The following is a 23455-nucleotide window of genomic DNA, read 5'->3' on the forward strand; positions in this document are numbered from 1 at the left end:
GCAGCCAATTGGGAAACAGCACGAAGCTGAGAATCCTCCAACAGGAGACATCGGATTGAGAAATTCAATATAGTGATTATGAAAGGTATATTATTATGTATGTATGTATGTTGGTCTGTCATGTTGTGTGTTTTGTAAGCTGCTACTGGATGCTTGAATTTCCCTTGGGATCAATAAAGTATCAGTAGCTAGCATCCATCCATCCATCCATCCATCCATCCATCCATCCATCCATCCATCCATCCATCCCAAGACCAGAAAACAGGTGACCCGCAGCACATTTATTCAAAACCACTTAAAAAGTATCAAAAGGCATTACAACCAAAACTGTTAGCAGCGAACATATACGATACTGTACATCACCACAGCGGGGAAAACAGTGCAAATGTACAATGCCAACATTGCAGGATTTAAGACATTCAAAACATTCAAGTTTTTTTTCGTCATGTCATATTAACAGCAAATACGCAATTCGAAATATATATCTATGAAACAAAACCTGTATAAACCTGTGGCTTTCTTGTAAACGTTTCCTGGAACAGAGTTAAACAAGAGCGCCTACTATATTTGGAGTAAAGTCGGTACAATTACTTGTTTGTGTGGACGGATATTCTCAATATATACAGTACGTAGTGAATTTCAGAAGAAAATAGATTTGTAGAATTGAGTTGAGATGTTTCACTTTTTCTCTCTCACTCTTGTTTTGAAATATCTTCATCTTTAATTTTTATATATCTTTATAATATATCTTTATAATGAATTTCAAATCAAAATCCTTGCCATGTCTCATTCCAAATGATTTACACTTTGTGATAATCACAGAAAAGTTACATGTTAGCTTGTATTTTATACATAGATATGGATACGGATTTATCTATCAGCTATACTTTGTTAAGTTAGAATACCCACATCTTGATACACATACTTTTTTCATGGATGGAGGATGTTGCGCCATCACCTTGATGAGAGACTAGAGACATTCAGGGTGCACAGGGTTGGATGGCTGGGGGTTAGGGTTATCGCCTATATTACATTACAGCAGAAGTCTGTGCTAAAGCTGAACGGGGGGGAAGAGGAAAAAAAATTGAGAGCCACAATCCTTCGCATTGTTCGAGCCCCTACTCCTGCTGCCGCCGATCCTCGACCATCTCTGTTGCCCTGACCCAGATCCCAACCCTGGAGGGATGATGTTACAGGAAGGCCGATGCTCCCGGGCAGATAGGGCTATTCCACGGTGACAGCTCTCCCTCTTCACCTCCTCTTGCTGCCTGAAGGAGGAGAGAGGGAGAGGACAGTCAGATTTTAACTTATCAATAAAAAAGAAGATTAAAGATCCCACTGAGGTGTTCAAAGGAGCTCGACGTGGAAGTCAGAGAAATCTACGATTGATGGATTGCCTCCACACGGCTCTCCACATGGCACCGGCTGAGCAGGCTGCTAGCAGCTAACAGTGCTAACAGCATGAAAATGGATTGCACCGGAAGGCATTGGACTTTAAATTACAGTAGCTATGATTACAATCAGTATTATTGGACAGTAAAACCATACTTATCCAGTTCCGTTCAGTAGTTTTAACACGTTTAGCTGAGACATGATGGTAATCCTAGCTCATTCAACCCAAGAAGAAAGACGAAAGGTTTTGTTGCCATCTTTACATAAATTGTAACTGAAAATTTAAGGATATTCTTTCCAACCTATTTGTGAGAAAGAAAAACAAAAAGCCTAAGATACACCGCTGCACTTCCAACACTTTCTCTGGCTGCACAACGGCAGACTGTCTGTCATCATGTGCAGGTAGCCTTGTCAACATGACTTGGTGAGAATAATGCAGCCTTTTCCATCCTCTCTCAACGTGGCGCGACACCAGCGGCTTCCCCTCCTTGTTTGTGCTGGCTGAGTGGGTGGTCAGCTCCAAAAAAAAAAAGCCTCCTCTATATCTTTCCTCAAAGGAGTGTCTCCATCAGTCACAACGCTTGTGTTTACCAAAAAGTGGGCCTAAAGGGGATCTTGTCTCAGTGTGGTGTCTCCGCAACCAGACGCCACCTAGCAGCAAACATTAGACATAATAACGCCTGACAGTCAGCAGAGGCCGGATTCAAGAGAAAATAAATTGAAAAGAGAGTGCCTCAAGAAAAAAAAAAAAAAAATGCAGGGAGCTAGCAGGGGACATACCAATAAAAGCCACTTGCAATAAAAGTGTACTTATTTGCCATGTCATGTGCGCCTGCTTATCACCCTTCATGCGGAGTTACGTTAAAGTGACTTCCTTATAAGTTGATAAACGTCTGACACTTACCAGACCGAGTGGAAGTACAACACACACACACACACACACACACTGGAGGATGTGGTGGCTTGGACTGACCATTAGGCCCTATTACAGGCTTTATGGTAAGGACACCCAGTGTAAGAGCCGGAGGTAGTCGCTCATGAAATGCAGTTAAGATGCATGACAGCATGGAGAGATGTTATCACCCAACTAAGAGCACCAGAGCAACTGGTCAGGCCGTCGTCCCTGCATTGACTCAAGTTCTATGTTTGAGATGGGAAGTTAACAGCAAAAACTGGTTGAAATGGACAAAAAAAAGCTAGCTTTATCCTTTATTGTTTCCTTGGATCAAACAAGGATACTTGTCATCTGATAAAGTCCAGTGGTCTGAACGTTTATATGAGGCAGCAGCTCACTTGGTCTCCCTTTGTTGGGTTGCAGAAGAAAGTCAAAAAGACCGACGGAGGGCTGTTCACATTTAAATGTCATGTTCAAAGGGTGCTTGGGTGTCCACAATCTCAGCTTTTCTCTTATCTCGGTGTCTAATAAATGGAGGCTGACTGTGGTGAAGGCCACTGTGAGTAAAAGACTTAACAGTGTGACTTAATATGCAAGATCTAAGCTCCTTTCTGTCTTATGAAAGTTATAAGTGTGGCAAAAGACTGGGAAACGTATAAACAAATAAATTTAAGCAACAGCTTTGAAACAGAGCAATGGCAGATTTTGTTCCGGAAGTTCTGGAAATCCTGTTGTGTAACACAAGATGTGAGCACTTTATCACAATAACTGATTTCATCTTACTGTACGTCTGCTTTTGAGACTAGAGAAGACAAATTTAATATTCCATTATGCAAGATTTTATCCATATTATTTGCGACTTCTGATGGTGAACAAATGAAACGAAGACTGACACTGACAATGTTACGATTGCAATTGCCTTAAACTCATGTCTGGTTATCTTCCAAAGTGGCAGAGTCGTATAGACAGAGCAACCGGCCCAAATTTGCCATTACCGGCAGGTGGGCCATAATGCTTACCTCCACTTTGTCGCCCCCCTCCTCCTGTGGTGCTGGCAGAGCCTGGCCGGCTTCTCTGCTGTGGCTCCGACTGGGAGAACTGGGGTGCCAGAGCTGGGCCTCGAGCCCGGTCTGCACGGGTGTCCTGGCTGGCTGTTGCGTCAGGTGTACGGGGAATCTTGGACTGGCTTATAAACACAGGGACATAATCACCCCTGATGACAGGGAGAAGAAAAGGAGGAAGGGAAATAAATGAATCATACGTTTTTCTTAGTACAGTAATAAACCATTAAAAAAACAACAAAGCAGACTTATGAAAAAGGTCTTACGCTATATTGACCAAAACAGCATTGTTGGACACAATGAAAAGTTCAGCTACTCTTATTTCTCACTAAGAAGGATCATTCAGAGAGGTCATCCTTTTATCGGATAATTTAAACACTCAGTAGCCATGACACTACAGCCATGAACAGATCTCATTTCACACAAGGTTTCACAGAAATCACGGCTTTCCTGGGTACAACATCAACCTCGCACAAGCCTCTCGACCTTGACACTCGATAGCATCCATTTCACTCGTTTCAGTCGATGGCTTCCGCTTCTGGTGATGGCATACCAGACTGTTTGATCGATACTTCCAAGATACCCAGCGTGGACAGCTATCAGCAGGGCAATCCATACCACCCACCAGACTGCATACTTCATACATATATGTATGTATTGCAACTCTATATTAAGTTTTGATTTTTTTTGTTGTTAATTCTTAACCTAGAAATTTAAGGTTCCTATCCTATAATACACATTCAATGTCATAAGTGAGGTGTTTGAAAATAGAGGCATTGTGTTTTTAGTTTTTAGGATCAAAAATCATCCATCAAATTTGAGATGTCCATTAGTGACTTGTAAAATGATGTGCAAAACATATTTTACTTTATTTGTATGCAAGTGGTTTTGCATTGTGCAAATAACACAATCTTTTGCATCAAGATGAAATAGTAGCCCCATTGTGTTACTAAAACCACAAGAAGGGCATTCTGTTGTCATGTCCGTGCGAGTCTGAGAAACAGGATCACGTTGAATAAATGACTCTTCTGCCACAGTGAAAGGCCAAACTCTGCTAATGTCCTTATCGGACAGGAGGCCAAATGACCTACGTCCTGTGGAGCAATCCCATACGATAAAAGATGGATGGATTTCAGTCGGCTCATTCTGGTTTCAGCTCAACGGTAGTCACGTCGGCTCCGCCATTCCCTGATATCATCTTGTTTGAACATTGCGAACAATAAGCGATGCTCTGTCAACACACGCGGCTTAAATTTGCATCCATGTTGCACTAATACCAACAGCTGGCAGGAACTGTCAGGAACCGGGTGTCAGTCCGTAACTTTGATGTCTGAATGGAATAAGGCCTGGCCAGGTATTACCTTGAATGAGTTTGAAGCATAACTCCCCCTCCCCCACAAAAAAAGGGGAAATGTATTAACCTAGAAACAAAGGCAAACATATATATCTTCTTTTTTGATATTTGCCAAATTGCTGTGTTGCTATGGTTTCTATTCACCCACACATCAATGAGTGTGTCCTGAATTATCTTCCCAGTATAAAAGTCTTGCCTCCAGACTGGGGTGAAACGAGGCTACAGAAGTCTGTTTTGTAGGGGTGTTTTACGTTTTTGGCGGGATGGGGAGGAGGGATGACTGAAGTGGTTTCCTGGGACTCACTGCCTCTTGGCGGGATTCAGGAGTCAAGTTCCTCGGGGACTTAAAAAAGGAGAGGAGAAGCAGGGGAGGTATGATTGAATGGGTCTCTTTGTGTGAACGGCTCGTTTAAAACGCATGTCACAGTCTCGGAGACCGGCTTGGCCGTGCGGAGTCACCAACTGGTGTGGAACACTCGTACCACACCTCACGGTTTCACAGGCGCCTCGGCTGACTCGCTGTCATGCATCCTTTCCTGACAGCCCCACTCTCCGTTATGGTAGTTGCCACCAAACGACTAAATGCACCTACAGGCTGAATCAGTGACATGTTGCAGTTTCATCATGTTATAGTTGTGTTCTTTCTATTCTTGTGCTTCTTTTTTAACTTCAGTTTGAACCACTTATACAATCTTATTCACAATTTTGCCTGCTGTTTTCCCCCCATTTTCAGCTTTATGGATTACAGATAATTTAACAAAATATGATTAAAAAAAAAGTAAAAAAAATAAATAAATAAATAATAATAATAACAATAAACTCAAAGTATTTATTTAATTAAAAAAATAAAGGTGTGTATAGATATGTGTAATGGTGTGGATGCGTGAAGACATAAGATGAGTTGGGAAAACAAAGATACATATATGATTCAGAATATGTAGAAGGATTCAAATCACATCCCTGTATTAGTAAAGCCATAGCAGGGCTCCACCTTTTAATAAATATATCCTTTTGGCATCTCGAGAGAGAGGCCTGCCCACTCACTTCTGCTGAGCCGTGAACTGAAACTTACAACAGGCCCGTTTCAGAAGAAGCTGTGTAGAGATATATATGGCCAATATAACTTATCTTCCGCCTTCTATCAGCAACCTTCTCTTATCTTCTGAGGTGATGATGCTGCTATACTGTGGCAGCAGATTTTTTTTTTTTTACATGTCTTGTGCCATCAAGGGGTTGAAAGAACACATCCGGTCCACTGAACTGAAATACACTGCTTCTAATACAGATGACAATAATCTTGAAACGTGTGTCAGTTTACCTAGCAGGCTGTCCATTGTGTTCCTCCTGGGAACGACCTTTTCTGGCTGGCCCTTCATATGGCCCGTCCAACTCTGACTCCTGGGACAACCGACCACACTCCGAGTCTGAATAAGAGTGTGTGTGTGTGTGTGTGTGTGTGTGTGTGTGTGACAGAGAAGAAGGAAATATTAAAACTTCCATTTTGGAATGACACCAAACTAGCTGCCTTTTCACATTTAAAACCCACACACTTATGATGACAATGGAAAACACGGTGCGATGCCACACTGATATTGATTTATATGGAAAGTCAAAACAGGTCACGAGCCAGTTGTTGCCAGCTTTGCTGAGTCTTTATCCCTTATGCTTACTGAGGAAGTTACAGGACATTCCTTGCCTAGTGGACACTGGGCATCACATCAAATAAATCCACATAAACTACAGGAGCCCGGTGGAAGGGAAATCCAATTTTTTTTAGTACGCGTTAAGTGTATTATGTATGAGTAATCTGACTGCAAACATCGGATCAACAACAGTCCGACATCGTCAAAGACAGAGACAGAGAGATGTATCGGTAGTTGACATGAAAAACGTTTGAAGGGTAAATGACATCGTCCACTGACCGATACTGTGACGTAGGGAATCAGCAGTGCTTGGGCGACTGCCGGACCGCGTCGGAGGTCGGGAGTTGTATCGAGAAGGAGGCAGGCTCCCTTCCTCGTTCTTCTGTCTGCTAAGGGGGAACTCTCTGTCTCGATAATCCCTATACATGATGCAGACAAAAACAGGTAAGGCCACACATCAGGATGTTCACATTGGTAGTTAGTATAATTATATCATACATCTTAAAAACCTTTTATCTTTTTTTCCCGAACTTCATCCCTGCTTCCGATTCACGGTTGTACAACTTTACATTTCAACACGCCACGTAAATAAAGTTAACTATCACTGTCGATTCTAATGAGTACGTTATAAAACCAGCATATCAATTACTTGCTGTGAGTCGATGCTTCCTTATCTCTGGCGCCAGGTCAGGTGAAGTACACCATTTCCTCATAGCTGTCATATCCATTACTCTGAAATAACACATTCTTTTATCCCTACTGTCTGGATCACAGCTTTTTGTTGACAATAATCTGCTTTATAACACAAAGGGACTCCAGTTCCGATCTCCTCCTGCCGACTCGTTCCTTTAAAGTGCATGGACTGTTTAGTCAGGCATTGTGATCATAAATGCTAAAATGCACTTGGACCCATTCTTGTTTGACCTACTGCACTAGTTTTAATAGATGCAGGATCTTCATTATCCATGCGGTTGAACATAAGGGGGGCAGCACAATCATTGTCATAATGACCTATAGATCAGACAACGAGCTTTGTAAAATGATCCACTTTAAGTGAAAAGAGGCCAGGCATCGTATGACCTTATCTAGATAGATCCACTATTCTGTGGCATTTTACACATCGAGATCTTTGACAATGACAAGCAAGAAGGTAAACTTTATCTGCAGACTTCCAGTCACCCTGACGCTACAGACACAATGAATAAGCACAACGGCGATGTCTGATGTCTGATGTTGTGTTTCTAACTTACGCGATGTTGGCATTACGAAGAGAACTTGGGGTGACTGGCCGTTGTAGGGGCTCATCAACACTTGGTTGCGACAGAGGGGTCGACTTCCTCTTCACTTTTGCCATGTTGGTCATGATCTACACCACAGACACACACACACACACACACAGACACACACAACATCTATAACTTGTGCATAGTGAGGAGCGTAGTGAGTGGATGTATTTTGCTCTTACCCCCAGGTACTCGGTGGTGAGCAGACTCTCCCCAGACAGTTCTCTGGGTTGTGGTTGGAGAACTTCCTCTATGTCATGGTCTGTCTCCATTAAATTTTCCTGTCACAACACAATGGTAAAAAAAATAAACAATTTGAATACAAATACAAACGACATAGTTTGTGGTGGAAATCAGGTGTTTAAACAGAAATCTGACACATAATGGTCACAAAATATTACACAAGTACGCAGTGGCAGTAATTCCCTTTTTTGTTTTTTGTTTTTTTACAGTCCAACAATGAAATCAACGCGGTTTGTTCAACTTTTATGAGAAATTTGGCACTATTAAACACATGATATAAATTAGTTAGTTCGGTGGTGCCTAATTCACTTTTTGAAAATCACTTTTTTTTTGCAATAACAGTGATGTGAGTTCAGGAACTAGGTTAAACAACAACAAGAGACCAGTGTAGTCTGTTGGACTCACTTACACAAATGGGCAACATATATCAGTTCACCCTTATAACCACGGTAAATGGATAGCAGCTACAAAAACACCTAATCTCAGATCAGAGGCAACGGAACAAGGGCAATGACATTCAAGGAATTCTCATACGACTACGAGGGCAAAAGGGGAGACGCATACCTATAAACCCACCCACACACACCGAGGAGACTCTAGCTCCAACTTAAACTCACTACCACACGTCTTATCTTGATAACCCACTTTCCCCACAGAATCCTATCTGCAAAACCATCAACTCCCTGACACCCAATATCTGTGTCATCCAGAGATTGCCATCTACAGGTTTGGGAAAAATTAGGTGTTTGTTTCTGGTCATGCTTCCTCTGACCCTTATTTTTCATCCAATCCTCATTTTTGTTCTTTTGATCTGTTTTCTTAATATACTTAGTTGTGAATGAATGTGATGCCACATGAGAGTAAGATGCAGAACAATCTAAAGATAAGCTCACTTTTACCCTACGACTATTAAATTATTTAATTTCATCCTATTTCCCTTCCTGCTGCTGTTATTTTCATTTGCATTACATTTGAATTGCTTTACTTATTCGTATGGTTTTACCATCTATTTTGTCTTATTATATCTATTCTTTATCACCGTTTCCATCCAAGTTTCTTATTTGCTATTTTGGTGCCGAGGATTTTTTGTTTCGTTTACTTTTCTGATAATGTAAAGGAGGTCTCTAACAGTTAAAATAATGATTAAAATAAAGCGCAGATGGTTATATAATACAATGATGTAAAGCAATGACTTATCAATGTCTAACCGGTTGAGGGCTGGACTTACATCATTGTCGTCCTCATCTTCTTCATCATCTGACTCTGGCCCCTCTTCATCAGCTGGGTGGAACAAAGCCAGCATATTAGGATTAAAAACAACAGCAGCATGAGTCACTTACTGCTTTACTTTGGAAAATGATTACAAAGGCTAATAAAGTGAAAATAATCAAATATAACAACAAGGAATATTGATTAAGAAATGCATCAAGTAGCTAAAAAAAACTGATATTTGCTTTTATTTATTATAACACATTATAACATCTTAAAACAAGCCACCAAACTTTAAATTTACAGCTGTTCAATGACCAGTACATGATCACTGCAAGTAACACCAGCTGCCCAACATTCGCCCTTTCAGTAGTAACAGTATTATATTTTTTGCTGTATATAATGCAGTCAGTACATACAGTATGCATACACACACATTCATTGAGTGTAATTCCTCCATTGTAACAGTACATTGGACTTCACCAACCTGAGTTCAGCTGTTTGATGATGAAATCAATCTGCCTGTTGAGGTCTGGGTTCTCCTCTTTGCTGTAGCAGCGGAGAATCTCCTCTACACTCTGCACACATGTGAGGGAAACACGTGTCACACTGGTGTACACACACAACTTTATAGCTGAAAGACAAACGCAAGGTCTATTTTTGTAGTTAACTTCAGAATCTAACTCAGTGACTGAATATTCAGAGGCTTTATACAGCGTTGAAACAATCTGCTGGGGGGTCAAACGTGCTTACTCTAAGTCGATTATAACATTGATATTGTGATTCATGGTTGAGGGAGGCATCTGCTTAAATGTGATATGTGTTGGACAGGATGGACCCAGGTCCATCCACACCCTCCTGCACAAATACAGCTCACCAGTATCTGGGTACAGTGGCTGTGTCATATGACTGCTGTGGACACCTGCTGTTTCCCTTCCAAACTGGTTGTGTGGTTACATAAAGCAGACAAATGCAGAGCAAACACACAAACTGGGTCTGTTTCCTCCACGCAGGTGAAGACATTTCTGCTATCTCACCATCTCTTTGGCTTCCTGTCTCACAGAGGGAATACACAGGATGCTGTACAGGGCTCCATTCACATATGGTCGAATCTGAGAGAGTGAGCACACACACACACACACACACACACACACACACACACACACACACACACAATCTTTATCTCAGGCCAAATGGTAACAGTAACAAGGAAACATGAATACAAAGAGGAAAGAATGTTTTTTGCAGATACAAATACAAGTTCATTTTTTTATAGCGAACAGTATTTCATGTATAATAACAATTACAATAGTTTTTGGTCCTCCAAAAGTTGTATGTGTTGTCCACTTTGGCGTTTGTATTTAAGTTTTAACTTCGCACTGCAAAAAGTCGTTTTTTTTTCGTGTCGTTTAAAGTAATACTGTAGATGGTTTGGTACTCTGTATCTTGTATTAACACTGGTTTCATATATATTTGCTGTTTTCTGAATGTGTGTGCTGCTTCTACGTTTTTCAACCCCTATGGATGTGTTCTGCATGTGCATTAGATGCATTGTGCATTTAACATCTGTGTGCAAGTGTTGACGGATGTGTGTATTACCTCATGGTTCTCATGTCCAAGGACATCAGTTAGAACCTTCAGCACATGCTTGGCGTTCTCCGCACATTTCCTTTTTCCTGTACAAAGACAGTCATCCAACGCACGCACACGCACACACACACACACACACACACACACACACACACACACACACACACACACACACACACACACACACACACACGCACGCACATACACACACACACACACACACAAACCTGCTGCATCAAACAATAACTTCTTTATTTGCTTTAATATAGGATGACGTTTCACATGATTTCCTCTAGCCCAATTGTTTTTTATTTCATTTGTTTTATCTTTCTGTTTGTAAGATAATAAAACCCCTAATAAATCAAATGCTGTGGCATTTTATAAAAAACAGGACCCCGGGCAACTGAGACAAAAACGAAGAGAAGCACTGTGTTCAGAAGAAGTTGTAAAAGCAAATATGCTGTAATAAATGCAAACCATAATAGCATTTCCTCTGGCAATAATTAAGTTATCTAACCGGAAGAAAGATAGACAGAAACAACATAGAGTTACACTGACATAGTGGACTATTAATACGATCATTTTTTCATGTTTCCATATGTTTCTTGGTTGCCTGTCAAAAACCCTTGATACAGTATTCCACGCCAGCTAGATATACAAAATGAAACTAGTTGCACAACCTTCAGTACACTTGAATTTATTCTCAAATATGTTTGGCTTGTTGCCTTCATCAGGGTTGAAAACATTAAGGGAATAAAGCATAATAATCATATAAACAGCGGAATTGATGGGTATCGAAAAATGCTCTTAAATGGATTTATTGTTATTTTGACGTGATCTAATCGATATCTAATCGTTATGTATCAGCAAAATATTCAACCAAATCTAAAGAATATTTTAAGAGCGTTGGGGTATTCGACAATTAAACTATGTGTCTGTATGTAACTATGTTCTGTATCCACGTGTGCTTCGACCTTTACCTTTTGTGCGCAGACACAGGTTCATGAGCAGAGCAGCAGAATATTCCAGGCTGTAATCACTCAGGCAGTCCGAGTCCTGCAGCTCATCCACCAGCCAGCCAATCAGATTGTCTGCTATCATGGCGGTCTGCTGGCTCCTCCTACCAAGACATGATGATAAGTGGTGGAACTTAAACAGAAAAATATTTTTGTTGGATAACAGGACAGGAATTATGGTTTATATCCAGGAAAAAAACAAGAAACTTTTAAATACAATGGATTTCTGATATTTCGTCACATTTAAACTGTGAGCATTAATTTAGTGAGAAGATTTTCAAAGGGAATTTATTTATTTTTGCCCACTATACCTGGTGAGTTATTGAAGTGCTACTGTTAGGATTCTTGCCCATGTTAATGTAGGTTTATTTTGATTCAAGGCCCTCTACAAGTTGATATAATGACAAAACCCCACTCTTCACAATTAGGCGATGACATGTTCTTCACTACACAAACTGTCATATAATCTGATTTACGAACACACCATTTCATCTTAAAATGTATTTTAACAAAGCAAAGTTAAATTAAAAAAAAAAATACTTTTCTTTACCTGAGGCTGAGTTTCTGCAGGGCCACTAGCACATTCTCTCTAGTCGGGGAGTCTTTTTCCTCCGTCCTGAGTGTCTCTGTCAGAAGCTTCAGAAGAATGGGGATTTGGGAGAGGTAAACCCGTCCTACAAGCATTAACACAATGTCAAATGAAGATCAAAAGGCCAGGAATTGTTTTCTGCAGTAACATGTAAAAAAATACACTTGTATTGTCTAATTTACAACTAGTGGCTTGAAAAGCCCTAAATTTCACAATCCATTTTAGGTGTAAGCTGTGAACACAAAGGACCACACAATACAACATAATAATAATAATAATAATAATAATAATAATAATAATAATAATAATAATAATAATAATAATAATCATAATAATAATAATTTGTAGAGGCTCGGTCTCAGAATAATAATAATAATAATAATAATAATAATAATAATACCACAACCACTTACTACATAATTTAAACTAATTTGTGGCAGCATAAATGAGATTTGTCTTTACATCGTCCTTCAGAGTTCCTGCTACAGGGGACCATTAGCGGTAGCGGACCGGAATGAAAAGTTCTCGTCACAGACATTGAGGTCTTCCGTGAATCTGCGTCTCCAAATGCATCCAGTCAGACGATGACTCATGTCAGAAAGAAATGATAAGGCTGCTTGAGCACGTACCCTCTGCAAGGGAAGCGAATGCATTGATGAGACGAGCCACGTATTGTCGGACGACCTCATTCTTCGATCTCATTAAATGAAGCAACATTTTCTAAGAAAAGACAAAAGACCAATAAAAAGCAGTCAGTCCAGGGGTTGTTTTTTGAGAGAGAGTGCTGTAATTTCATATACGTCATGAACTACGCACAGAATGCTATTATATGCATTTGTTTTATTTTTCCACAACGAGAACTGCTTTATGGAAGTTTATGGAACTGGCCTAATCAAACCGAATGTGTCATGATATCAATGTCGCCACCAGGCCACAAGCTCATGTGCTGGGAAAACGTGCGTATTTAATGTCTTTGGACAATATCTAACACGGCACATGTTTTTTTGTTATTTGAGTACAAGAAACAAATACCCTTCCACTATTATGGTTCATACAGTAAATCACTCTCGTGTCATTTAGGGGTGGTTTGGAGCACCATAGTAAGTACATAAACAAAGACCTCAGGTAGGGGTAGAGGATCACTTACTCTTGTCTTTAACATGGCACCCTATGACTAAAGGCAGGTGAAGGAAATGTGAAAAGAAAAGAAAAGTGAGGGAAAAAAACAATAAAGCATGTAAAAAAGACGTGGCTTTTGAAAAGGCTTTTGTAAGGGAGAAATTTGTAATATAATCTGTTTTTTGTGCTGGCCTTTTGTTATTATAAAAAGAGGAAATTACAGCTAATCTTAGGCTGGGAACGTGTCATAAGAAATGTTCTTAAAATAATGAAAATTACAGCGACAACATATGGGAAATCAATTATTAATTAGTTATCAAGACAATGATAAAGAGTTACTCTAACTATGTTGAATAGGTGTCCAATCAATTTGTCTTATCTGTCCTGGGTACATCGCGATTGAAGTAACACAGTAATGACAGTAATGTCAATGCAATTTGATGTTTCATTATTGATTATTTCAGTGCTCACATCTGATATCTGTTGTCTATCATTTTGAGGGTTTTATTGAAATAAAATAGTGTATCTCTAGATGATGAAATTGTTTCTGGCAGACTTATTTTGTATTTATAAATCAATGGAAGGAACGTGTCGTTGCCATCTACAGGGAATGCAAAAGATAAAAGGGGTAACGTTTTTATAAAAAATATATATATATATATCCCAGAAGCATAGAGGTGACTTCTGAAATGCTTTGTCCAGGTTGTCCACAATCAATGCTCTTCACCCACTTCACCCACTTCACCCATAAGTCAATGGCAGCCAGCAAGAGTGCCAAGTCTGCCTCTGGATTAATTAGGCCATGAAGTCATTTTTTACTCAGCTCTGATGGTTGCATGGAATATATATTGGGGAAAAACAAAATCTCTGTAATTTCCGTTCACATCTGTAGAGATATCTACCATAGTCACCCCTTCGTAAACATGCCACAACGAAATGAAAAGCTGCTGTCCCATGATCCCACCTGTTTTTTGCTGTAGCGTTCCAGCAGATCGTTACTGATGAAGGCCTGAAGCACTGTGTCTCTTTGTTCACCGGGCAGCGAGCGAGTCAGTCTCTGAGAAAATGAGAGCCAGACCCACCAATGAAGACTCAAAAGAGTAGACGTGTAAAAGTCAACATGATTGGAGCTCACTAACTGCTGTAACGTAAAACCTCCAGTGTGTATTCTTCTTCTGCTCAGTTAAACACTGTAGATGCATCGAGCCGCTGTGGCTTTGTGTGAACAGCATATAATGTTTGGACGGCAAACTTTCTCATTTGCAGGTTAACAAAGAACAACAATTACGTTACATATATGTGTGTGTGTGTGTGTATGTATATATATCCTTTCAGTAAAATGCTAATATACTCTAAATAAGAATCTGAATACTCACCCAGCGCAGCGCCTGAAGCAGCAGGGACTTGAGTCTCTCGGAGCCTTCAACCAGGTCTTTCTTTAGCTTCTCATAGTCCAGTGAGGGCAGCATCGGTACCTCCTTGGATCTCCTTGAGATGAATAAAAAAAAGAAGAGAGAAGTCAGCTATGTTTTTGTCACGGCATTTATATGTACAGATTAGCAGCTTCAAGTGTATGACTTACTGTTGTGCGATGGATGCTCGTAGCATCGACGAGGCCTGTGAGAGAAACACACAAAAAAACGGAGGAAGAGAAGACAAATATTTGATTATAACATCCTGTATTTATGGTGTGGAAAACTGTATTCAATGGGACTGTGCACCTGTTTTTATAATCCATACTATCTGGTCCCATCATACTTAACCCAGTGTTATCTATCTAAAGCAATCAAGTTAGCTACTGTCTATATAAATGATTCACATTCTTTTGTACATGCAAACGTCATGCTTGTGGTACATGCTGAATCCCCACACATACTGTTGTTTGGCAACATCACCCATGCAGTCAAGTGGGATAAGATGATTCAGGCACGTTAGTTTGAAACAGCTATACCTCCATGTGTTACACCTCAGTATACTATTGTAGGCCTATGTGCTGTTGTTTTACAGAAAAAGAAATGTTGACTACTGAACAGAGGGATATATGTTTGGTGGAAGGGTGAAAGAACGTATTATTAATGGGTTTTTTTTGCTATTGAAAGGGAATTTTGAGCCTGAAATCCAATCTGAAGCTTTGGCAGATAACCCTCCTGTAGCAGGAGCAACGGTGGGTCAGGATAGTGATCCGTAGTGATCCGTATTGCCGTATTGTCTGAGGTATCACGTTTTCTGGCCACATTTTTTGCTTTGGAGTACAGCGGGAAATATGGAAGCGGAGGAAAAATAGTATAAATTCCTTCCTCTGTAAACTTTTTCAGTTGCCCTGAAGAATGCTGGAGGGGGAAGGGGGGCATATTTCCCTGAGACATTTGACACTGGAGTGTGTGGACCCTCCTGATTAATAGATGTACAGTATTTACATGCATTTTTCTATGAACAGGAGGGCCAAACATCTAAGATGAAAGAAATAGTGTGGTCAAACAAAATGATCAAAGAGGGAAGGAGAGGAGGAGGGAAACTACAACAAGACATTTTTACTAAATCTTGCCACCTATATTCTCAGAATTCAACTAATTGTTTACACAAAGCAAAGGCTTGACCTGAATTCTCTGACAAAGTACAGTAAACATAAGGGATGCCTTCACCCTCTTCACCTCTTTAGCACGTCTTCCTACCATTTACTCTTTTATGACTGTGGGGACAGGTGAAGGTCATCTATTGTTGACGTTATTGTCTAAGTAGACAGGTCTGCTCCCTGATCTAATCTAGGTTTTCTTTCACTCGGCGGTAAGGTAAACCATAGCCGAGTGGGTAAAAAAATATCACAATATTATGAAGGCATAATGAGTCTGATAATTATGGTCAATTATGCTGTTATGTTGCTTGCTCTTCGTGAGGTCAAATATGGTCAATCAACTCTCACACTTCTCATTTCCATTCTCAAAGTTAAAGGCTTGACCTGACATGCCATGGAAGCCATCTAAATGTGTATTATTATTGAATATGTTTGATGTTTGTGATTGTTTGCTGCTGATGGTGCTGAGAACCATCACAGTTATATCTAGCGTTCTGGCCACCTCAACAGCTGTAATTGAATCCACCCTGTTTGACAACATGAGCGTGAGAGAAGTGCTTCTACATCAAAGTGCCTTGTTGTGTTGGCCATTCTTCTCCTGTCAATGGGTCGGTCTAAATTCTTTCAAAAACTATACCGTTAAACATATGGTAAGGGGAGAAAACTGAAACTGACCGCCTTTACCTTTTTAAAAAAAGAAGACAAGAGAGCCAATAAGGAGAACTGAAAGTAGGAACAAATGAATTTAAAGACGAGGTACGCCCTGAGAACGATGCTATTGTTTGGCTTAACAAGCGGCCTGACAAAAGAGGTCATACTTACAACAAACGAGGACCAAAATCCCTTTAAACTAACAAATTCTCAAATTCTAGTAGGAACCAATAATATATATGAGTACACATATGTAAAAGAAGGGGAGACGGGAGGAGGAGGAGAAAGAATAAACATGGCAAGGCACAAGCAAGATGACAAGTGGGGACCTGAGTGAAGACAGGAAGTAAAGATGAAAACATATGAAACTTACATAGCCATCATCATAAGGACTCATAGAGTAATATCCCTTTGTGGACAAAAGCATCACACACACACACACACACACACGCAAAAACACAAACACACAGAAAGAAGTTGTTCAGTTAAAAAACAGAAAGAAACAAGATTTCACACAAGTTCAACACAATGAAGCTGACGGTAAACGTGATCGTCATGGCAACGTGGACCATTTTTTTTGCTTGTCTGTGCCATAGAGTCATATTGTAACGGCTTCTACTCTACCTTTGAGCATGCAGTCAACCATATGGATACTTTTTTTATTCTATCCATTATAATCTTATGTATTATTGTAATTATTATTAATCGAAGTTAAACATAAAAAGTGGTTGATAAACTTTAGCTTTCGTGAGCCACTTTGGCTAGTTAACTTTACAACAAGCCTTCCAAGTGTGTGTATTACACCAAAAAGGGATCAAGTCCCCAATATCCAGGATGCAAACAACAGGCTGCACAATGCATCTTTGACACATCTTTTCAATATGAGAGCACCTTCCCTCGCTGGTATTTCGGCCTTGTGTTTTGTTATTGTCCTTCCAGTGAGGTGTGAAGGAGTGAGAGAGAGAAGGGAGAGGTGTCAGTGTGCTCTCACTCACGGTGCCAGGTCTGGTGAAGTCAGTGCTCGGCACCACGCTCTGCCTCATCTGGCTGCTGAACAGACGAACAAACACACTCTGCAGGTACTCGGGGGAGATCTGCGAAAAAAACACAGCAGGCCCCCTGAGCTTTGAGGTACTGTTTGTGGGTAAGAGGAAGGGCAGGGTAGGCATTTTTTTTGTGTCACCGTTTAACAGCTACGTCATCTAGTAGTGAGGAGCACGTGTGTGGATATTAGGTCTGTTTTAAAACGGTGTGTGCTGTTTTTTGTTCTCTTAAGTGTTTGTATGTATATCTGTGAGCAGCCCAATCAACCCTGGAACCACTACTGTAAACATAAAACCCCCAACGGGTTAAATGTATGTGTGCCTCTGGTGTTCGTACACAGCCCTGGATCTGTAAATCAGAAACAGACATAGGGCTGGACCGAATGTGATTTTTTTCATTTTTTGTTTTCATTTTTTTTTTATTGTGACAATCAAAAGTGATACAGATGTTTTGTTTTGAAAGACTAAATGCACTAGCAAAATAGTTTGAGTGTTAAACTCGTTTTGTGTGTCTGTCCAGTGTCCTTAGCTCCTATGTGTCGCTGGGCGTGTGTGTCTCTTTCTGTGATTTAGGCCGGTCTATGTGGTTTGTCCCCGTTAGAATGTGTGTGTCTTTCTGCCCTATACAGCCAGGCAAGCCTACCATTCTTCCGCTGACTGTGGCCTCCAACGAGTCGACCAGCTCGGCAGTGATTCCGATCAGGTTGTGGTAGTCGGCTTGCATCTTGTTGAACTTCCGCACGTAGCTAGTGATGCGGCGTTCCGATTCAGCCAGCTGGAGATGTAACTGCTGCGTGGCCTCTGTGAAGTCACACAAACACATAGACACACACAGGCAAATGTTGCATAATAGAAACACAAACGCATAAACATTCACCTCACAATGTTTTTAACAGGTTAAATGTTTCATTTGAATATTTCATTTGAATAAGTACATTAACGGATGTATGTTTATGATGTTTTTATATAAAGTCTGCCAGTCAATACTTCAGATGCTGGTTCCATCTTTATGGGAGCACTGAGTAATTATTAACCTTTAACAACCATTATCTGCAACCAACTTCCACAATGAAAGAACCGCACAGATCTTAAGCAAAAGTATCCCGTCATCGATTCTGTCCCTTTTGAATTTTTTTTTTTTGTCCACCACTGATAAGAAGTCTTGAGATATGGGAAGCCATTGTTCCTTTCCAGGATGTATAAAAAGGATGTGAGTGAAAGGAAAGTTTCTGCACCTACAAAATATTTTTAATTTATTGTTATTATTTATTTTATTTTTTGAATTATGTGACTGGTAGTGACAAACACAACTTGTATAGTCAGTCAGTAGTTGGTATCTGTATAATCACATGATAAATATATAGATATAAAAATGCAATACACTGGAAAAGGTTGATTATTTGAGAGATATTTACCTTTCGCACTCCTTCCTCCCTCCTTCTGCATGATGCCTGTTAAAGACTATGCACTAGAACTCAGTTGAACACAAGTCACTTTTCTACTAGATTAGTTTCCTTATAAAACAAAAGATAAAGATGCAATGCCTTGCTTAAGTTTGACTGGATATAAGATAAACACACAGTGTGTTGTACATCCTTTTTTGAACCCGGCAGACTTGTCATAAAAAAAACCCACAGGATTAATATTAATGAAGTTTCCTTCATGATGAATTATACGTTTTGATATATGATCAACACAAGTTTGTTTTAAACAGACAGGTGGAATCTTTTAGGGCAACACCCTTGCTTGGGCAAACACAGCTGTCATTCAGTACATTTAAATGCACCTAAGCATGTAAATGTGTGTGGAAATTTGACCAACAATGAGTTTCCATTTGTGAGTATGTTGTGTCAGCTGCCAAAAGCGCTGCATGTAAGTGTTTGCATTTTGAAAGATGATACATCTTAGACAACCTCCCCCCTTTATGTTTTATCTGTGAACAAACAAGAAATATTTTCTTTGGCCAGCCCTTGATATGAGAGTTGCTATATTAATCTGTATGCTTTGAGCATCAGCCAGTAGGGATAGGGTTTAGTTTTCAATTCGGAAGGAGGAAATCGAGCCATTGGCTTTCCAGTAAAAGCAACAATTCTTGTTATCTTGCAGTTGCCCTTTTTATCTGAAGGGGTTGGGGTGAGTTTGTGAATGTTACGGTTCTGCCATATGCAAACAGTCAGAATTTGTTTGCATGTTTGATATGAAACGGCCAGGTCAGGGTAACTGACCCGACTGTTTAGCTATTATTGAAATCTGCAGCTCGGCCAAAACAGAGAAGGAAAACCCCTCTGTACTTGGCCTGTGTTTAATCCCTGAGTTGTTGTCCCCTCAGCATTTTGTTGTTTTTTCCGTACTGGCTGATATATTGTTTTAAAGCCAATAGGCCCTTTTCACAGCAGCCATTTTGCCATGTCACAGCAGGGCGTGTAATTGATCGACTGAATCATGGTCCTGTTCTATTTAGTGTGTCAATACAAGGATCCTGGCCCACCTAAATAGATCAGGGTCATACTTAATGTTATTACTTATACTTGTGGCTTCCGCTTCCTACACAGCTTTTACTTAATGATATGCAGTCTTGCAAGTCATGTCTGTGAGGGCTGTCAGTTGCTGTGGGAACACAGTTCACCAGTTAACCATGCAAATTTAGTAGGATACCACTAGTCTTGCATAGCCAGATCAATCTCCACATTGTGTTTAGCACAGTGCCAGCAGGATGCCGCTGATAAAATATAACATAATTGACATGTGAGCGAGTCACAATAGAGGATACATATAAATTCAGCAGCCTTGGGGTGTTGGACGGCTTTAGTGTCACTGACAGAAACAGCTCCAGCTTGTCCTTCAACTGTGGTATCCAGGAATCCTATAGATACACAAAATGTGGGGAGATGGGAGAAAATATGGTTGTGTTCATTGTCAAGGCACCGGTTAACAACACCAGTAAATTGTACAGGCATGTATAATAGTCTTCTGACCACTCAAAGCACTTCACACTACACCACTAATGTTCCATAATGCATAATATGTGATTACTAGTTGGCAACCAGCTACGTAATGTTCATGAGCACCTTGAACAGATTTTTAAAGGACGGGTGGACGGTAGGGTTGGGAACGAAAGGCAAGGCATAGTAAGGCAGAAACTCCGTGGTCTGGCTCAGTGCTGCTCCCCGAGTCTCCAGGTACTGCTTGAAGTGGGAAATCCTCTCCTCAAACTCAGTCCGGTCCTGGAGAAAGATGCAGGTTTACAAAATATAACAGATTATATTACAAGTTTAGAAAAATGTCTGCTCAGCCTATTGAATGTGTTAAAACACTTCCTCTCTTGGCTTCCACTATCAATGATAATGGAAAAAGCTGCCGCTTTTACATTACATCCATAAAACTGCAGACTACTGTAGATTATAAACATCATTGATGGCCCGCTGAGAACAAGCCTGCAGCATGGCTTAGTGGTCATTTTGAAAAAGTGCACATGATATGATATTAAGATGTGGGGTTGTGACACAGTTATGTTTCGGTTGAAGATCAATCTAAACAAAGTAATTCTCTTCTAAGAACATTAAAACAAAGAAAACAAATGAAACAGCATACATGTCTACCAGGTTGCCTCCTCAGTGGGTAGATGGTGAAGTGGATGTGAAGGTAAAACTCCAGGTTCTGGGCCTCAGTGTCTGTGTCTTTTATCTCAGAGGGGAAATTCTCTGTCCACAGTTCAAAGAACACTTTGTGGTCTCCATCATCAAAAGAGCAAAGGAGGTCTTTCTAGAAAAGTCAGAGTAAAAGAAGAGCATGTTGGGGTAAAATCAATAGAGTAAGTTACATTTTGCTTCTTTTTAATGAATGTGGTGGAAATCAGTTTATAAATAAATATAATAATTATAATTTATTAAGGAAAGAGTCCAAAACAGGCTACAGACAGACTGTAAACAGACATGGTCTAATAAGTCAAAGCACTCGCAAACAGGGTGTGCAAGCAGACCGCGCCACCAACATACAGCGTCAGAGCAAAAACTATCTGGCCAGATGGGGCAGACTCCAAGAGTCTGACCATTCATCAATGTTGAGAAGGGCCTTTTATACAGTTGTTGGTGGTATGTCATCAGAGAAGCATTTTTCTGTTGTGTAGATGGCGAAATTTGTCCAGGATGTGAGGGTTGGAGCCACTCATGTCATGTCTATACGTCCATGTTGACTTTCCAGCATTTCTGGTGTCACAAGGTCCATTCTACAACTCATGTCACACATGATATAAGTGCAGAGTACAGGAAACCTCATGACACTGGAATAGTATAAGTTAAAACTACTCAAACTACTAATTATACTATGATTAATTACTAAATTAAAGAATTCCCATCACAATGAACATTATGTACATATCACCCAGCGATAACTGATACACTTTTTAAAAGAATACTTAGAGAAAGTGCCAGTAACAAATAATTCTATAAAAAATATGTTTTAAAACAAATGAGCCAGACTCTCTGTCTGAAACATCCTGCTCATCCTTCATTGCCATCTCTGTAAATAATCAACAGATATGCAGGAACAATAGGTTCCAGGTATTGAGGAATTTACCTGAATGCCATGAGTCTTTGAGTCTCTGAGAGCATTTCCTTGAGGCTTTGAGATCAGCTTGCCTTTGCTTTTGCATTCCTTGTCAAAACTGTGGGCCGTCTCTTCAAATTCCTCAAACTTAAGGTACTACAAAAGACACAAAACAAGCACAAGAGACAGAATGAAGTTGTTGTTTTTTTTTCAGTTATCCTGCAATAATATATCAACATGCACCCTCAATACGTTGAGCACATTTCTATATTACGCTTACTGCTTTGACTCATTCTGTTTGAAATATTTCTCTGTATGCGTTCTCAAAATTTTACATTGTTTACCTCCTTGATCATCCCAAGAAGATCTGCTTCAGTTGCCAAGATGTCCCCCATCTTGGCTGCCTCCCTGGAACTCATGTGTGGTTGACCAAAATCTTTAAAACACCTACTGACATCAAAGGTGTATCTTTCTGCAGAGTCTGTAAGGAAAGGACAGTATTATGGCACAAATATCGCAAAGCGCTTTCTTTAAACGTTAACTCTGGTGCAATTGAACAGTCTAACATTATGGCAATGCTGTAGTACACATTGTTTATGCAATAGTACTTCTCCAAATAACACAGGCAACGTTAATTTTATCGGCATATTCACGTTACGACTGTGGTACTACAGCTTTTTTCTGCCTTTGAATTTTAACATGAACTATCTTTAACAGTCAACTTCAGCAACAACGGCAGCAAAAAAAAAAAAAAAAAATGCTGGCAAGCTAGTAACGTTATTAGCTGACATGCTAATCAGTTTACCTTATATAAAGAGCGGACACCAACATCATTCTCACCTTATTCGCACATCGTTTGATTCGAAAGTATTGGCTTTTATCACTTTCAACGTGTTCACCCGCAACTGAAACTTAAACAATCCATTTTTCCGACAAAAGCTTACAGGCTTCACTTAAACTGGTATTAGTCAGGCAGCCATTAGCTAGCAACCGTACACAAACGTCTAGCAACCAATACAGGTCGGAAAGTAGAGGCAAGTGTCGTGGATAATGACAACATCCCTTTCCGTGATTCCAACCAGACTATTCTTCTTGTCTACGATGGTGTATAAAACGTATTTATTTCCTAGAGAAACTAGCAAGAAAGCATTTTTATATCTATCTAAGAAATGTCTCTCGGGAAGATGTGTTTTATTTAAATAGGTGTAAAGCACATTTTTTAAATATTAAGTTACATTAACGACATGCAG

General features: G+C 40.0%; 2 protein-coding genes across 3 annotated transcripts in view; both read right to left on the reverse strand.

The window, feature by feature from the left end:
* Positions 1–23455, reverse strand: part of b3gnt7 (UDP-GlcNAc:betaGal beta-1,3-N-acetylglucosaminyltransferase 7) — a 283633-nt gene that overhangs the window by 11198 nt on the left and 248980 nt on the right. The gene's annotated exons all lie outside the window — the stretch shown is intronic.
* On the reverse strand, positions 276–23214 carry armc9 (armadillo repeat containing 9). 2 transcript variants are annotated; one of them, XM_084011931.1, is made up of 26 exons: positions 23046–23214; positions 22550–22686; positions 22236–22361; positions 21252–21422; positions 20729–20884; positions 20431–20523; positions 19076–19100; positions 18304–18461; positions 17613–17711; positions 16991–17026; positions 14977–15011; positions 14771–14882; positions 14359–14451; positions 12905–12995; positions 12237–12360; positions 11651–11790; positions 10680–10756; positions 10118–10192; positions 9568–9658; positions 9100–9152; positions 7811–7909; positions 7596–7711; positions 6625–6764; positions 6021–6126; positions 3307–3500; positions 276–1268 (listed from the first exon to the last, which is right to left on the reverse strand). In XM_084011931.1, exons 2-26 carry the CDS (start codon positions 22622–22624, stop codon positions 1252–1254), a joined length of 2502 nt encoding a protein of 833 aa, XP_083868057.1. In that variant the 5' UTR covers positions 22625–22686; positions 23046–23214; the 3' UTR covers positions 276–1251. The 2 variants fall into 2 exon arrangements, with proteins under 2 accessions (XP_083868057.1, XP_083868058.1); XM_084011932.1 differs by lacking the exon at positions 16991–17026.

Source organism: Eutrigla gurnardus, assembly GCF_963514095.1.
Source record: "Eutrigla gurnardus genome assembly, chromosome: 6".
NCBI classification, from domain to species: domain Eukaryota; kingdom Metazoa; phylum Chordata; class Actinopteri; order Perciformes; family Triglidae; genus Eutrigla; species Eutrigla gurnardus.

Coding starts and splice junctions, on each gene's coding strand:
- armc9 (XM_084011931.1), bottom strand. CDS start 22,624: ATGAGTTCCAGGGAGGCAGCCAAGATGGGGGACATCTTGGCAACTGAA. Junction 12,361..12,904: donor ATTCGCTTCCCTTGCAGAGG/GTACGTGCTCAA, acceptor TAATGCTTGTAG/GACGGGTTTACCTCTCCCAA. Junction 10,757..11,650: donor CCTGTGTCTGCGCACAAAAG/GTAAAGGTCGAA, acceptor GTCTTTGTACAG/GAAAAAGGAAATGTGCGGAG.